Source organism: Schistocerca gregaria, chromosome 7 (assembly GCF_023897955.1).
Source record: "Schistocerca gregaria isolate iqSchGreg1 chromosome 7, iqSchGreg1.2, whole genome shotgun sequence".
Lineage (NCBI taxonomy): Eukaryota > Metazoa > Arthropoda > Insecta > Orthoptera > Acrididae > Schistocerca > Schistocerca gregaria.
Window position 1 is genome coordinate 486,107,414 of NC_064926.1, and position 17,170 is coordinate 486,124,583.

Below are 17,170 nucleotides of genomic sequence, written 5' to 3' on the forward strand. Positions count from 1 at the left end.
ACTCAGCCCGCATCTCGTGGTCGTGCGGTAGCGTTCTCGCTTCCCACGCCCGGGTTCCAGGGTTCGATTCCCGGCGGGGTCAGGGATTTTCTCTACCTCGTGATGGCTGGGTGTTGTGTGATGTCCTTAGGTTAGTTAGGTTTAAGTAGTTCTAAGTTCTAGTGCTCAGAGCCATTTTGGTGTCATTCACCATCTAGCAGAGTCATCAGATGATCAAAACCAGTAGCAAAATGATTTAGACGTGTTATCTATAAGGTGCAATAAGTGGCAATTGATCCTAAATATGCGGCGTGACCGGGCGGTTTGAGGGGGACTGCGAGGCCCCTCCCGCCGGAGGTTCGAGTCCTCCCTCGGGCATTGATGTGTGTGTTGTTCTTAGCGTTAAGTTAGTTTAAGTAGTGTGTAAGTGTAGGGACGGATGACCTCAGCAGTGTGGTCCCTTAGGAATTCACACACATTTGAACTTTTTTTTAATCCTAATCAATTGAAAGTGTGAAGTCATCCGCATGCCTACTGAAAGGAATCCGTTAGAGTTCGGTTGCACGACACACAACATAAAAAGGTTGTCGATTCAATTATATACCAAGGAATTACAATTACGAACAACTTAAACTGGAACGACCACACAGAAAATGTTGTGGGGAAACGCTTTATTGACAGAACACCTAGAAAATGCAACAGGTTTACTAAAGAGACTGCCTACACTACTCTTGTCAGCCCCCAAATCAAATGGTTCAAATGGCTCTAAGCACTATGGGACTTAACATCTGAGGTCATCAGACCCCTAGACTAAGAACTACGTAATCTTGACTAACCTAAGGACATCACACACATCGATGCCCGATGCAGGACTCGAACTTACGACCGTAGCAGCAGCGCGGTTCCGGACTAAAGCGCCTAGAACCGGTCGGCCACAGAGACCGGCTTGTCAGCCCTCCGCGAGGGTTGACGGAGTACACCCATAAGGTCCAAAGAAGGGCAGATCGTTTTGTACTGTCGCGCAATAGGGAAGAGAGCGTCACAGATATGACACGCGAGTTGGGCTGTCAATCATTGAAACAAAAGCTCCTTTCGCTTCAGCGGTGTCTTCTCACAAACTTTCAACCTCCAATTTTCTCTTTTGAATGCAAAAATATTCTTTTGACACCAGCATTCATAGGGAGAAATTATCATCGTATGAAGATAAGAGAAATCAGAGTTTCCAGATAAATATTTCAATATTCGTTTCCTCGCACGCTGTTAGAGATTAGAACTGTTATGAAGTAGTCTGAAGATGGTTTAAAGAACCCTGTACCTGACCGGGTTCCCGGGTTCGATTCCCGGCGGGGTCAGGGATTTTCTCTGACTCGTGATGACTGGGTGTTGTGTGATGTCCTTAGGTTAGTTAGTTCTAGGGGACTGATGACCATACCTGTTAAGTCCCATAGCACTCGAGCCATTTGAACTATTTTTGAACCCTGTACATTTACAGCTACATTTATACTCCGCAAGCCACCCAACGGTGTACCAGACACTTTAATGTGCATTGCAGAGTAATCATGTTTCTGCAGACGTAGACGTCACCGAAACTGAAAAATGTGAAATAGAAAAAAATCCGAATTATTGAGATGATTCTGTCATACAGCGTTGTTCAGTGTTATGTAATCTGCTATACAGTATTTGCTTCCAAAACTTCATATCTGAACATGTTAGTGCATTTACTGCAGTATTTTCATGTCTTATATTGTTTAATGATTAATACCATAAGTAAAGTTGGACAAAATGTCTTCTGAAAACAAATTTTTTGGAGCCGTTTTGGTAAATTGTGATCAAGGGTCAACATTCGATTATATGAGCGTGAGAACCATTCCATATGACCCTCAAATCAGCTTTTAACAGGTTAGGTTTGGTTGGGTTGGGTTGTTTGGGGGATGAGACCAAACAGCGAGGTCATCGGTCTCATCGGTTTAGGGAAGGAAGTCGGCCGTGCCCTTTCAAAGGAATCATCCCAGCATTTGCCTGGAGAGATGTAGGGAAATCACCGAAAACCTAAATCAGGATGGCTGGGCGCCGGATTGAACCGTCATCCTCGCGAATGCGAGTCCAGCGTGCTACCACTGCGCCACCTCGCTCGGTTTAACAAGTTAGGACTGGACCAAAGTGGTCGTCGTTTCTCCAGTTTAACCCATTATTGTGCACCCACCCCAGCTGGACCGCGGGATTCGTAACTCAATGATTGTATGTGGCGCCGTGCTCCACCGCGTAGACTTTGAGAAAGTCCCAGTTTCTTCGGCCGTTTCACACTTCTTTTTATCTCTTCCCGATAGATGATTTATGACATCAGATGAAGTATAGATGTATATACGTACAGCATAGCGTGGCGGACATCTTCAGAGATTACCACAATAACGCCCCTGTGTATAACTGACAGTAGATTCAGGAACTTAGTACAGGTGTTTATTGCCCCTGGACACATGGCTAACTACCGTTATGATTATCTAGATTCTATGACTGAAAATTCCTGTTACCTAGATGACAAGCGCCAGAATTCACTGTAAAACTACTTTAGAAGTATTATTGTGTTGTAAGCAGACATCTATTGCTATACACTGTCCAATCACATCAATGTGACCACCCGTCAAAAGTCTGGTTCAAATGGCTCTGAGAACTATGGGAGGTCATCAGTCCCCTAGAACTTGAACTAAGTAAACCTAACTAACCTAAGAACATCACACACATCCATGCCCGAGGCAGGATTCGAACCTGCAGTCGCGAGGTTCCGGGTTGAAGCGCCTAGAACCGCTCAGCCACCGCGGCCGGCTTCAAAAGCCTGAATGACCACCTTTAACAGCGCGGACCGCAACGGGAAGTGCAGGGAAGAGAGTCACTGAGGTTCTGGAAGGTACCGACAGGGATGTGAAGCCACTGCTGACAAAAGTGCCGTGGCCAGCTGCAATAGGTTTCTCAGATCAGGATCCACGGCGCATGTACCCAGATCAAATTCTCGATTGGGTTTTAATTAGGGGGGTTTGGTGGCCAGAGGAGTGTGGTAAACTCATCCTGGTGCTCTTTTAACCATCTACGTACACTGCTAGCTGTGTGACACGTTGCATTGTCCTGATGGTAGATGCCATCGCGCCGAGGAAAAACAAACTTCATGTAGCAGCGGACATAGTCGCCAAGGGTAGATGCATACTGGTGTTGATCCATGGTGCCTTGCAGAATGACGAGATATTCTAGGGAATGCCACGAAAACATTCCTTAGGCTATAACGCTTCTTCCCACGGCCTGGAACCTTACCACGATTATTGCAGGATGTTTGCTTTCAGTATGATGGAGCATAAAGCTTAACTCACTTGAAAAGTCTACCTGGCTCCACTCAGTGGGAATCCAGTTGTGGTACTGTCGTGCAAATTCCAGCCTCGTCGCTAATGAACAGCAGTCAGCAGGGGTGCATGAGCCAGGAGCCTGCTGCGGGATCCCGCATGCAGCAACGTTCGCTGAACGAGCGATCGTTGGGGAGACACTGTTGCCAACTCCTTCGTTCATCTGGACTGAACAGTTGACGTCTGTTGGCCCGTACTCATCTCCGCAGATGTCATTCACCCCTGTATCACCTGTGGTGCACCATAGTTGTCTCTGCGCCGGTCTTTGATAGCACCAGTTTGCCACGCACGCTATACTTTAACAACGGAGGCATGCAAACAATCTACAAATTTAGCCGCTTCGGCAATGCTTCCATCCTTGGCCCGAAATCCAATGATCAGGCCTTTTTGACGTCAGATAAATCGCTCCGTTTCCGCATTACGACAACGACTGCACTGTTTTTCGCGTCCCCCAGGCGGCGATAACATTAATGTGACTGGACCGTATAGATGTACGTTGTTGTTGTTGTGGTCTTCAGTCCAGAGACTGGTTTGATGCAGCTCTCCATGCTGCTCTATCCTGAGCAAGCCTCTTCCATCTCCCAGTACTTACTGTGATCTACATCCTTCTGAATCTGTTTAGTGTATTCACCTCTTGGTCTCCCTCTACGATTTTTACCCTCCACACTGCCCTCCAATACTAAACTGGTGATCCCTTGATGCCTCAGAAAATGTCCTACCAAGCGATCCCTTCTCCTAGTCAAGTTGTGCCACAAATTTCTCTTCTCCCCAATTCTATTCAATACCTCCTCATTACTTATGTGATCTAACCATCTAATCTTCAGCATTCTTCTGTAGCACCACATTTCGAAAGCTTCTATTCTCTTCTTGTCTAAACTACACTCCTGGAAATGGAAAAAAGAACACATTGACACCGGTGTGTCAGACCCACCATACTTGCTCCGGACACTGCGAGAGGGCTGTACAAGCAATGATCATACGCACGGCACAGCGGACACACCAGGAACCGCGGTGTTGGCCGTCGAATGGCGCTAGCTGCGCAGCATTTGTGCACCGCCGCCGTCAGTGTCAGCCAGTTTGCCGTGGCATACGGAGCTCCATCGCAGTCTTTAACACTGGTAGCATGCCGCGACAGCGTGGACGTGAACCGTATGTGCAGTTGACGGACTTTGAGCGAGGGCGTATAGTGGGCACGCGGGAGGCCGGGTGGACGTACCGCCCAATTGCTCAACACGTGGGGCGTGAGGTCTCCACAGTACATCGATGTTGTCGCCAGTGTTCGGCGGAAGGTGCACGTGCCCGTCGACCTGGGACCGGACCGCAGCGACGCACGGATGCACGCCAAGACCGTAGGATCCGACGCAGTGCCGTAGGGGACCGCACCGCCACTTCCCAGCGAATTAGGGACATTGTTGCTCCTGGGGTATCGGCGAGGACCATTCGCAACCGTCTCCATGAAGCTGGGCTACGGTCCCGCACACCGTTAGGCCGTCTTCCGCTCACGCCCCTACATCGTGCAGCCCGCCTCCAGTGGTGTCGCGACAGGCGTGAATGGAGGGACGAATGGAGACGTGTCGTCTTCAGCGATGAGAGTCGCTTCTGCCTTGGTGCCAATGATGGTCGTATGCGTGTTTGGCGCCGTGCAGGTGAGCGCCACAATCAGGACTGCATACGACCGAGGCACACAGGGCCAACACCCGGCATCATGGTGTGGGGAGCGATCTCCTACACTGGCCGTACACCTCTGGTGATCGTCGAGGGGACACTGAATAGTGCACGGTACATCCAAACCGTCATCGAACCCATCGTTCTACCATTCCTAGACCGGCAAGGGAACTTGCTGTTCCAACAGGACAATGCCCGTCCGCATGCAACCCGTGCCACCCAACGTGCTCTAGAAGGTGTAAGTCAACTACCCTGGCCAGCAAGATCTCCGGATCTGTCCCCCATTGAGCATGTTTGGGACTGGATGAAGCGTCGTCTCACGCGGTCTGCACGTCCAGCACGAACGCTGGTCCAACTGAGGCGCCAGGTGGAAATGGCATGGCAAGCCGTTCCACAGGACTACATCCAGCATCTCTACGATCGTCTCCATGAGAGAATAGCAGCCTGCATTGCTACGAAAGGTGGATATACACTGTACTAGTGCCGACACTGTGCATGCTCTGTTGCCTGTGTCTATGTGCCTGTGGTTCTGTCAGTGTGATCATGTGATGTATCTGACCCCAGGAATGTGTCAATAAAGTTTCCCCTTCCTGGGACAATGAATTCACGGTGTTCTTATTTCAATTTGCAGGAGTGTATTTATCGTCCATGTTTCACTTCCGTACAAGGCTACACTCCATACAAATACTTTCAGAAACGACTTCCTGACACTTAAATCTACACTCGATGTTAAATTTCTCTTCTTCAGATGTAGGTATATAACCATGTTCCTCGAGAAATACCAATGTATAATATTAAATCGCCAGTATAAAATAAACAGGTGCTATTTAACACAACTCAGAGAGCAGCACCTTTTCTTTAAAGCAGCGTCTTTTCATCTAATTTAATAGGATACGGCAGGTGTACAAAAATATGAAAACATCGAAAACGCAACAGACTACTATGGCTAGTACGGCTTAGGAAAGTCTTCCCCGTTCAAAACAGCTTCCAGTCGTCTCAGAATATATAAACACAGTCCCGTGTGCTACTCAAGGAGCTCTTACACAATTCTTTCCGCAAAACAGTGCCAAGTTTAGGTGACGTTATGGAGGGGGATAGTAACCACGCATCCTTCTCTGTAAAGCAGACCACAAAGACTCAATATTATTGACATTTGGTGACTGCAGTGGAGGGGAGATGCGACAGTTGATTCTCGCGCTCACAAACCCAGTCCTGGAGGATGAGAGCCGTTTGAAAAGCGGGCTAGTCGTTTTGGAAAACAGCATCACCATTGGGGAACAAACACTGTATCAGGGGATAGATCTGCTTAGCTAAAATGATCGCACAATCCTTCGCATTAATGCGACCTTGCACAGGAAGCATGGGGCCCATGAAATACTACTACACAGTTACCCAAATCAATGCCAAATCCTCGCCATGCACTACTGCAAGGATGTGAACACGGCCAGAAGTTAGATTCAGTGTGGAAGAGGGCTGAGAATTTTCAATTGCTCTATAATCCAGGTTTGTGGCTTCTGCACCACGTTTTCCTGTTACGGACATTTGCGTCACTATTGAGTGATTTTCGAATTCCAGCTAGCCCTGCAATTCCCTATTTATGGAGCCCCCTTCGTGTTGTTTTGGTGCCGATCGGATTCGCAAATGCGACGTTCAGTTCTGCAGTGTCCTCTTATTTTTCGTCACAAAGTTCTTCAACGAACGTCCATTACGAAACTGTCGTCTGCGTAGCCTACTTAGTGGATGATGTTTTTGCGTTTTTCCCGTATGCGGTCTAAGTCTTCGGAAGCAGTGGTGTACATGTTCCGCTTTTAACCCGCCCGTGCTTGCCCGGTGGCCAGGCGGGCAGGCCGCCGCGCGTTGTCAACAGAACGGGCAGGCTACTTCACTCCCAGCCTAGCCAAGCAGAAACCAACCCGGGCAGGCTGCGCGAAACTTGATTGCTTGCCCATATTACTGCTGAGCTACGCTACGCAGCCGTTTAGTCGGCGCGCGTCATTGTCGTATTATGAACGTTAATTAAACGTTTTTATTTTACCTGAGCACCAAAAGACAAACCCCAACATTATATATATTAATTTCAGGTCAAAAAAATATTGGGTTTTATTTGTACATTCTTCCTTTGCGCGTATATTTCGGGCTTATTATTTATATAAATAAAAATGAATTGCCAAATGTATTGATAAGCGTAAAACTCGAGAACGGCTTGACCAATTCGGCAATTTTTTTTTTTTTTGTTTCGTAATTCTCAGGACTATGTTTTTATGAAATAAATTTTTTGGAAAATCGACCGAAAAATTGGAAAATTTGAGAAAAACTGAAAGTGCGTTTTCATTGTGTCCGTGTGTTTGTATTGCATACAATCTTGATGAAATTTTGCACACAATACCTTGAAACCAAGAGGAAGGCCACAGTCTACATATAATTTCGTAGGGTGCATGTCAGAGGTTACTTTACCTAGCGGAATTCGACAAATAGTACGTTTTTATTCCGATCTTGATGAAATTTGGCACACTTGATATTCAAAGCAGGATGAAGGGCGCTTCTGAATGGTGCATGGCGCAGGGTACTTTACTTACACACTTCTACACCAACCTACAGTTTTATTCTGATGAAGAAATTTTGCACACTTGATCATCAAGAGCAACATCACTGTCTACATAATATTTCTGACAGTGCATGGAATAGAGTACCTTACAAAAGATTTTGACATCGTTTGCGGGTTACCATGAAATCTTGCTAAATGGTCTCAGGTCTTTAGCACACATGTCGACGCACTTTTCGGCCACTAAATCTTTGTCCTCCTTCAAGATATTTACGGAGTGAGGGAACTGCTTGTCAAATTTGCACACTTGTAACATACTCCAGGTTCCCTACTAAGTACTTAAGAGTTTTTTTTAAATAGTTTGCATTGAGACATACCTACCGATTTATTTGAAGCGGCACTTTTGCTCTGTTTCGTTACCAGCACGTATTCGCCAGTTGTCAATTTTTTTCCAATCTCACTAAAGTTCGACCTATTCATTGTGCTGCCCCCACCTTTGCGATAAATGAACTGCGGGCTAACTACCTATCTACTCCAGTCACGGTAGCTTTACAGCGCAACCTGTTGCCATGCGCAGCAAGCTGAGCGGGTCCCGTGAAGCTTGGCAGGGCTGCGGGAACCCAGGTAGGCCGGGCTTGCGGGAGCCCAAGTCGGCTGCATTACCCACCATGCCTCAGTACCCGCGCACTCTAGTGTGTACGTCGCGGCAGGCTGACCTGCATGAATGGTTGCAGAGGAGCTGGGGGCAAGCACGCTCCAAGGGGAATTTGTACACCTCTATTCGGAAGGAAGTAGCTACCGCATAAGCACCAACAATTTGCCCACACTCCAATTCAAGCTCCGACATAACGCACTCACAACTACCAGAACACTGTAACGAGCACGAACGACGCCTGCAGACGTATGGAGGCCGTTGCACAGGTACCGCTCGTGGTCAAATACAACAATACAACCTGCACGCTTGGCTACCATCTGCGCTTATGTTCAAGCATGCATTTCCAGCGGTGTTTCTGTATTTTTGTCCAATCCCTGTATATTCAGCTGGTGTAATCAAAAATGGTATTAACCAGTATAGTGGAAGTATATTATTAACCCTTGATTACTATGCCCTCCTAAAATTTACGACTGCAGTTGGTTCAAATTCGCGGTTTCCGCTAATCTGGTATCGTCAGTATAGAGTGTAAGAGAGGATATTTTATAAGTGACGTATCACTGGAGACCTTATAATTGTAATTAACTAGCGCAAGAACTACAAATTATGACTTCCTTTGAATAAAACGTGTAGTAAAATTTACGATGGTGCAACATTTTCCCCCCTTTAGTGTTCTAGGGTTAAAAAGTTACGTTTCTACGAGTTGACTGTCTTTTTATATTACGTAGTTTGACGCTTTTCACATTCTTGGAGCTTCTCTTTCTTAAAGAAATCTGCGGAACACCATGAATGAAACAATACCTTCTCAAGCACGGTATGTGGTACAAGGGTCGTATATTCATAGAGGACAAGCCAGAACTTTCGCCTCAAAGCGACGTTTAACGAAATGTTGACACACCGCTCGTGATTTCCTGTCTGAGAGGTCACAGTTTGTAGTAATTGACGGAAAGTCATCGTGTAACACAGAAGTGATTTCTGGCGCTCCCCAAGGTAGTGTTATAGACCCTTTGCTGTTCCTTATATATATAAACGATTTGGGAGACAAACTGAGCAGCCGTCTTAGGTTGTTTGCAGATGACGCTGTCGTTTATCGACTAGTAAAGTCAACAGAAGATCAAAATGAATAGCAAAACGATTTAGAAAAGATATCTGTTTGGTGCCACATGAGTGCTAAAAGGAATCCGTTAAACTTCGGTTACACGATAAATCTGTCAAATCTAAAGGCCGTAAATTCAACTAAATAACTAAGAATTACAGTTACGAACAACTTAAACCGGAAGGAACACACAGAAAATGTTGTGGAGAAGGCTAATCAAAGACTGTGTTTTCCTCGCCGGACACCTAGAAAAAGTAACAGATCTACTAAGGAGACTGCCTACACAACGCCTGTCCTCTTCTAGTAAACTATTGCGCGGTGTGGAATCCTTACCGTATAGGACTGACGGAGTACATCGAAAAAGTTCAAAGAAGGACACCACGTTTTGTACTATCACGAAATAGAAGAGAGAGTGTCGCAGAAATGATACAGGATTTGGGATGGACGTCATTAAAACAAAGGCGTTTTTCGTTGCGAAGGAATCTTCTCACGGAATCCCAATCACCAACTTTCTCCTCCTAGCACGAAAATATTTTGTTGACGCCGACTTACATAGGAAGAAACGATCTCCATAATAAAATAAGGGAAACCAGAGCTCGTACGGAAAGGCATAGCTGTTCGTTCTTTCTGTGCGCTATACGGGATTGGAATAACAGAGAATTGTGAAATTGGTTCGATGAACCCTCTGGCAACCACTTAAAAGTGATTTGCAGAGATCCATGTAGATGTATTCATCCTATAACTGGCAGACAAATGAAAAAGAGACAGGTGGGAAAATGTAAGTAGACTATTTATTACTTCAAAAATAATCGCCATAACTGTTAAAACTTGTAGCTCAGTTTGAGACGAGATAGACAGTTTCTTCATGGAAAAATATTTGCGGTTGCCTACGGAATGATGTTTGTTCCCAGACGTGCACGTCTTCGTCTGAGCCAAATTGACGCAAGCCCTTACACATCCTCGATACAGTCCGATCGCACCCCTTGCTGTTTCCTTATTTTTGGACACTGAAGAGAGACATTCGTGACCGGCGATTTGCTTCGGACGATGACGTACACGTCAGGGAATAATCATGGTTCCATAGGAAACCGCCAACATTTTCCCATGAAACCACTGAGTGTCTTGCCTCACAATGGGATAAATGTATTAACAACTAAGCCGATTACTTTTGGAATATTAGAAAGTTAAGTTAGTATTTTTCCGTGTCTCTTTTTCATGTGACTGCTTCTTATTGATGAACCTTTCTGTAAGCAAGCTAGATTCAAAATTTTCGTACTTTGTATTGCCGTGAAACTGTAGTCGCTACTATGAACCCTAGCCTGCTGGGGATGGAAAGCGCAATATTTCCCCATCACATTAGAACTGCGCCGTGGTTTCGCATCAATGGCAGATTTCACGGAAATTATTCTTGGCTGCCAGGCCTTGTAGGGAATATAATCATGTGACTGGTGCCAGAAGCAAAAGTACGTTTGACGTTAAGTAAACACAGCCTGTACATCAAATAACGAATGACCACGGTTCAAATAACTCACTAAAACTAAGGAAAAAAGAAAATAAAAACTAGGAACTAACACCCTGTTGCCGATAAGGTCATATGGACTAAGCACAACCTTGTATAGGACGAGGATGAAGTAGAAAATTGGTTGCGTACTTTCCCAAGGTGTTGTCGGAGGTTTAAGGAAATTACGGAAAACAGAAATCTGGATGGCCAGTCTGGAGTATGAATACCACTCTCTCCAAACGCTAGTCAGATGCCTTGATTATTGTACCACCCTGCTCGCTGAAAAAAAAAAAAAGTCTTGTCCACAAGGACGTGATCTACAATCAATACTACTAATAGACAGCGTGTTATACTTTCTCCAATAAAAATTTGTTTTTGAAAACGAAACCCTCATGCATATAATAGAATATTTTTAACTGTTGGGATGATCAAATTTTTATCGCAGCCGGGAAATAATACATTTTAGAATAAGAACAGAAAACACTTCAGCTAACTGGAGAAATATGGACTCTTAAATAGAATATATTATACTATCAGAATTGACTGTGACCATATTAACTAATCATTAGTACTGTGTCTGTTATAAAGAAAATATTTGTTTTGCTGTGCCACCAGTCACGTTATTAATTCATGTCTTAATTTAATAATCAATATTTTTTTTTTAAATTTACCTTTGAAAAACGAAGAGATCGTTTCTTACGAGACGAAAATGAGTATCTCCCCAGTAACAATTGCAGAAACAGTTAATATGTTGAAAATACAATGAACGAACAGTTATTAAGTTTCGAAGAATGCGAAGACACAAATAAAATTCCACGTACTTGAGAAAAGAGAAAACTTAACAGCTACCTGCTTTCACCATTTACACAATTTTTACATGACAACAGCTTCGTTTCCGGTATATTCTTGTGGTATTTAAAACACTTTTCCCTGGTTTATTACACGTTCAAGCAAATCAGCACATATTCCGTTTCATAATTTTAGTCTTCTATCCATAAAAGAAGATTAGCAGTAAAAGCTGTACCTGCTTTTCCGCATCATATGCCGGCCGCGGCATCGGATGTTCGAAAACGTGCATGTGCGAAAAACCACTCACTCCCGCACAAGATAAAAAATGTGAGCACCAGAGGATTCGCCCGTACAACAGTCGTAAACGGAGACTGGCGCGCTTCCCACAGTGTTACCACAGACGCTAACGCTGAAAGTAGCGAGAGCCACTAGTGGCCGCTCATGGAACTATAAAGTCGTACATTCGCTGTTACCGTGAGGTCTAGCGGCTTATTCAAATCATTACCACCGTGTCGTTGCTTCTGAGCACAAGACTACAGACTTCTCTGTGGGAAAATTCTTAAATTTTAGCTGAAAGAAAGCAGATCGTTTTTCAGAAAAGAACAATTCTTCTCTTTTTTTCGCTGCAAAATACTTAGAAAATTTCCATTCATCTGAGCTGAGAGACCCCATATTCAAAAGAATGTTGTCATTTCTTAACGTCTTTCAGAAACGAAGCAATGTATGTCTGTTTTTGTATACAAGCGCGTCATCAGTTTGTTGTGATGCTTATTTGTGCCAGCAGTAGTTCTCGTGAAGTTTAATTTAGGTTATCAAAAAAATTGGGCACATACTCGAGGAAATAAAAAAATTAATAACAATCTCTCACTAATTTCAAACAAAATGATTGCGCATTACCTGACACGCTTGTAGTTGACTTATGCAATCTCCAACAAATGCCTAATCAGGTGTAATTCTTGGTTCTTGCATCGCACATCCAAGAAACGACAAAACGAAAATTAAGCATACTCTTATTACACCGTAGTTTTTTAGATTAACACGAATGCTTTCATGATATAGATTTACTATTCACATTCAAACAAACCGGTGACAATTCTGAAAGTGATTATATGAAAACTAATATGTGTATTGCCATAAAAGTAAGGTAATGCAGGATATTCGTCTACTATTAAATAATGTGACGTTACTTAAGACAGAAGTGAGAGAGACGCAATTATTTAGTAGCCCTATTTCTTGAGCGTTGATCACAAAACTGTTGTACAATAAGTTATCAGAAAAGTCAAGGACATGTAAGCTTTTTGAGACTCTGTAGCCTATGTCATATCTCACTTGTGATAGAATACTCGATGACAACTCACTTTGAATTAGATGTTGTTCATTTGTTTGCGACTACCGCGCCGCCTACCGACACCTTTTACAAAGAAGGCGGGAGGTATGGGCTTGTAAGTTGGTGAATCGTTGTGTATGAGTTAAAAAAAGTCGTGTGAATTATTTGATCATCGATAACTAATTGTTCGTAGTGTAGTTTAAAAACTGAGCTGAAGGACAAATAGTTGTGACAGTGAAGAACTTAAGATTTGAAATTATGACGACATATTGCCAATATACTGTGCCGATGAAGGCCGAAGTTAGTGTTTTGAACTGGGGCTTTGTGTGATAATGTGTTCTATGCATCAAATTAATTACGAAAATGACTGACAAGAAGATTATTAAGTTAAATATTCGACATAAAGAAGCAAATATTGATATGGGGTACGTTAAGTGTAGTAGCAGTAAAAGTAAATCGTGTTCTAATTTGGGAAAGTGCGAAGAGGCTGTACTAGAAGGAACGCAGGTTAATATTCTTGACATTTCTATGTGCCAGTTGCCTACGACAGCTGTCTTACCTCTATCAGAATCCACCCCTCGAAGGAAAAGGAGCACTGTTAATGACTCAGTAGAATACAAAAGCAAACGAAGAGTTTCACAACAGACTAAAGAAACTGGAAACGTGTCGCAGCTGCTTAAAACAGATCAGGCTCTATTTAGTACATTGATCGAGAACATAACGCCTATAAGAAATTCGAGGCAGAAACGAATCATTACAAAAAAATCTCCAGTAAGTAGAAGATTAAGGGAGAAATTATTTAAAAATGTAAATGGCAACTTGTGCCCCAGCATTTCGACTGAAACTATTAGTTTCACACAAAAGCAGATGCTTACCCAAGATGATTCTGTTTTACAGGCCATAGATCTCGGTATCGTCGAGACTAAAGAAACAGGTACTGATGAGATACCTGACGAACTTAAAAACTTGTTCGCAAGTCAAGGCTTTGATACATGTGCAACCAACGGAGGAGAATTTGAATGTGCCAATGATACTGAACAAAGAATAGTTAATCATAATGAAATACATGATAATTTGAAAGATTTGTCCATTAACTGGACCAATGAATCCATGATTCACAGCGTACTAAATGAAAACAAATCTAAATGTTTAGGCCTAGAGCAAACGCCGGCTATCACAATGCAAGAAAAAATACGACAAGCATTGGTAATGAATGCGCAGAAACCTGTCACACCAAAACTGTTTTGTAATGAAAACACAAGTATGGACAGTAGCAAAGATCTAAGTCGTCTTGATGGTCCGTTCTTTGGACTACCAAAAAAAGTAGAATCGCTCATCAAGTCTTGTAAAGGCATCGAAAAGCTTTATGGTATGTGCTCACATAGTTACATAGTTTTAGACTCACTGCCCCCTTGCATGAAATCTATTTTCGCAATGATTTCAGAAATACAATTTGTACATACAAAACTTTGTTTCAATGTGCAGCTATTACACTTTCTTTCACACCCACTTTAAAGCTTTTATGTTGTGGATAGTTTGAGTAGAGCATATCACACACCTGATTTGTGTCTTTCTGTGTTGGGTAGCAGTATTGCTACCTGTATGTTTATACTTGCAACCACAGTACTGTGACAGATAGTACACTCTGACCAATAGCTGTAAAATTATTTCCGCCCTCTCCAGAAGTTTTAAGTTATGAAAATGTTCACTGATCATTCTGTGTGTACACCTACATTATCCAGTTTGTAACAATGTTTGGTGTAAGTGTGTGCATGTAGCTGTCATAGAAATAGGCACTTAAAACAGAACTGACACACAAAAATGTTTAAAAATTTTGTTGAATTTAAATATTTGCTTTTGATAGAATAATTGAGGTAATACAATGGCAAAAGAAAGGGCAAGGGAGGAAGTTGGTTAAGACAAGACTTGTGTTCTGTAGCAATAGTTGTTTTAAGGAGGGGAAGGGGCAGGGAGAGTTTTCATAATATGTTACTGTGGGTGGTAAACAGCTTGAATTAATATCCAAGCTTACAATAATTAATATAGAAGCATGTATACTTAACATTGGTGCACTCCCATCAGTGGCTCTAGTTGTTATTATGATTTGTTTTCTCCATGGGATGGTGTAGTTTTTATAGTTCCATGGTGTTGCATACTTTGTTGTCTTAGTGAAATCTCTATGAATAAAAGAAAAAAAACAGCAAAATAGAGAATAATATGTATTCAAATATTAATAATTAATGTGTTTCCAAGCAGCTGAGAATGGCATACTGCTGCAGTCAGTCATGAGAAGTTCAACATCATCTTTAGAAAATTTTATTTATAAAGGAACTACCTTTTTTGTGAAAGTTCAGGAATGATTCTGACTCCAGTCAACCTCCTTGGGATTACAAACGTAATTAGGATATGAAACTTCTTTGCAGATTAAAACTGTGTGCCAGACTAAGACTTGAACTCAGGACCTCCGCTGCAGGGTGAAAATTTTATTGTGGAAATGTTCCCAAGGCTGTGGCTAAGCCATGTCTCCTTTCTTACACGAGTGGTAGTCGTGGAAGTTTTCCAATAGAGCTTCTGTGAAGTTCATAAGGCAGAAGACAAGGTACTGGTAGAAGTATAGCTAATGATCCTGAGTTTGTGTCTCGGTCCGGCACACAGTCTTAATGTGCCAGGAAGTTTTGTACGAATGTGCACTGTGCTGCAGACTGAAAATTTCATTCAGGGAACTTACAGTTTTTTATATTTCGAATAAAATGCTCAGCATTTCAAATCACATAACTTAAGCAATTTTATGCAACTCAAATGTATAAAATTACTGTTTCTATCACATTAGGTATTATGAAGATGTAATTAAATATGTTATAAAATCCTCTGCCCCATCTCTCTCATAAAGCTCTCAAATAAGGATGTGTAATGTACTCATTCGACCATAAAGTTCAGTATCAGTAATTTAATTCTCCTCGGATTACATTACAGAACAGTTGCACTACCTTAGCTACTTATACCTAATGTACAGTCTCTTTAAATTGGTACATAGGTAAAATATATGGCCAAATGTTTGCAGTACCCTTCAGAATTGTTCTGTATGATTCTAGAGATCTGCTGATGGGATCAAATTGATGCCATAAGCATAACAATTACTATGCATATCTGGTCTTTTTGATCCAAACATATCTTGTACATGTTTCCACTGTCATGTTGGTGAAAATGTCCAGAAAACCTAAGGTGGCTGTAGATGTCGCATACCCTCTTACAGTGTGGAATATGTCCTCAACATAATGCTTTATATTCCTATTGAATTTCTGCTTCAATCTTTAGAGTACATAATTCACATATTGAATGAATTAGTACCTGTACACATATAGGTGCTAATAATTTCATAGTAAATGCACTGTTCTTTGGATTATTGTGAGCACATTCTGTGAAGAAAAGTTATGTGCAGATAAACCAAATCAAGTAACTCAGTTTTACATTCTCATAGAAGTCTCTCTTGTTGTGTTGATATGAAGACCATTGTGACTGGAGTGTACCTAAGGTATTAGACTAAGGATTCGGGGGGGGGGGGGGGGGCTCACGTTTTGTGGAAGAGGAAGGGGTGCAAGAAAATGAAGCACAAATTCTTACAAAATGAGACAGGAACCTATAGAAAATAGTGTTTTTTAAATGATTATTTATTTATCCATAGGCAGAGTCCATTGTATTCCAAGAGCATTCCCAATGTTAGAGCTAGAAATAAAGAAAGGGGGGAGGGGGCAACATTTGTTAGTTTCATGGTAAATGACAAAATAGTTTTTATAGATTTCTTGACAAATGACTGAGTACACATACTGCTACTCAGTATCAATTTTTCAGCTACCCTAAGAATTGACATGATGCCTGTTTCTTTGACGGGGCAAGGTGTGTGTGCAGTTTGCGAAGTGGGGTTTTTCCGGTAGCAAAGAGTGGGGTGGGGAGGTGTGGGCTAGGTGCTCTCTGTTACCCCTCACTTGGTATTATATCTGCAGTACTTAATACACATTTCACAAACACACACTAATCAAGATAAACCACAATTAAATCATACTTGGAAATCAACACCAATTTACTGACTCATAATCACAATTCTACTTTTTGGCTGCTTCATTACTTCAGCACTACTTGGAACACACGCAAGAGAATAACAACAGTGGGACCATTACAAATAATGACACTGCATACTTACATTTCTTGGTTTATGGATGCAGAATGATCTTAATA

General features: G+C 42.5%; 1 protein-coding gene across 1 annotated transcript in view; it reads left to right on the forward strand.

Moving 5' to 3' along the window:
* The first annotated feature begins 12,980 nt into the window (after positions 1-12,980).
* Positions 12,981-17,170, forward strand: part of LOC126281397 (helicase POLQ-like) — a 107,514-nt gene continuing 103,324 nt past the window's right edge. Inside the window, exon 1 of the mRNA XM_049980328.1 lies at positions 12,981-14,306. Coding sequence (XP_049836285.1) covers positions 13,301-14,306 — 1,006 coding nt within the window. The 5' untranslated portion in view covers positions 12,981-13,300. The remainder of the gene's footprint in view (positions 14,307-17,170) is intronic.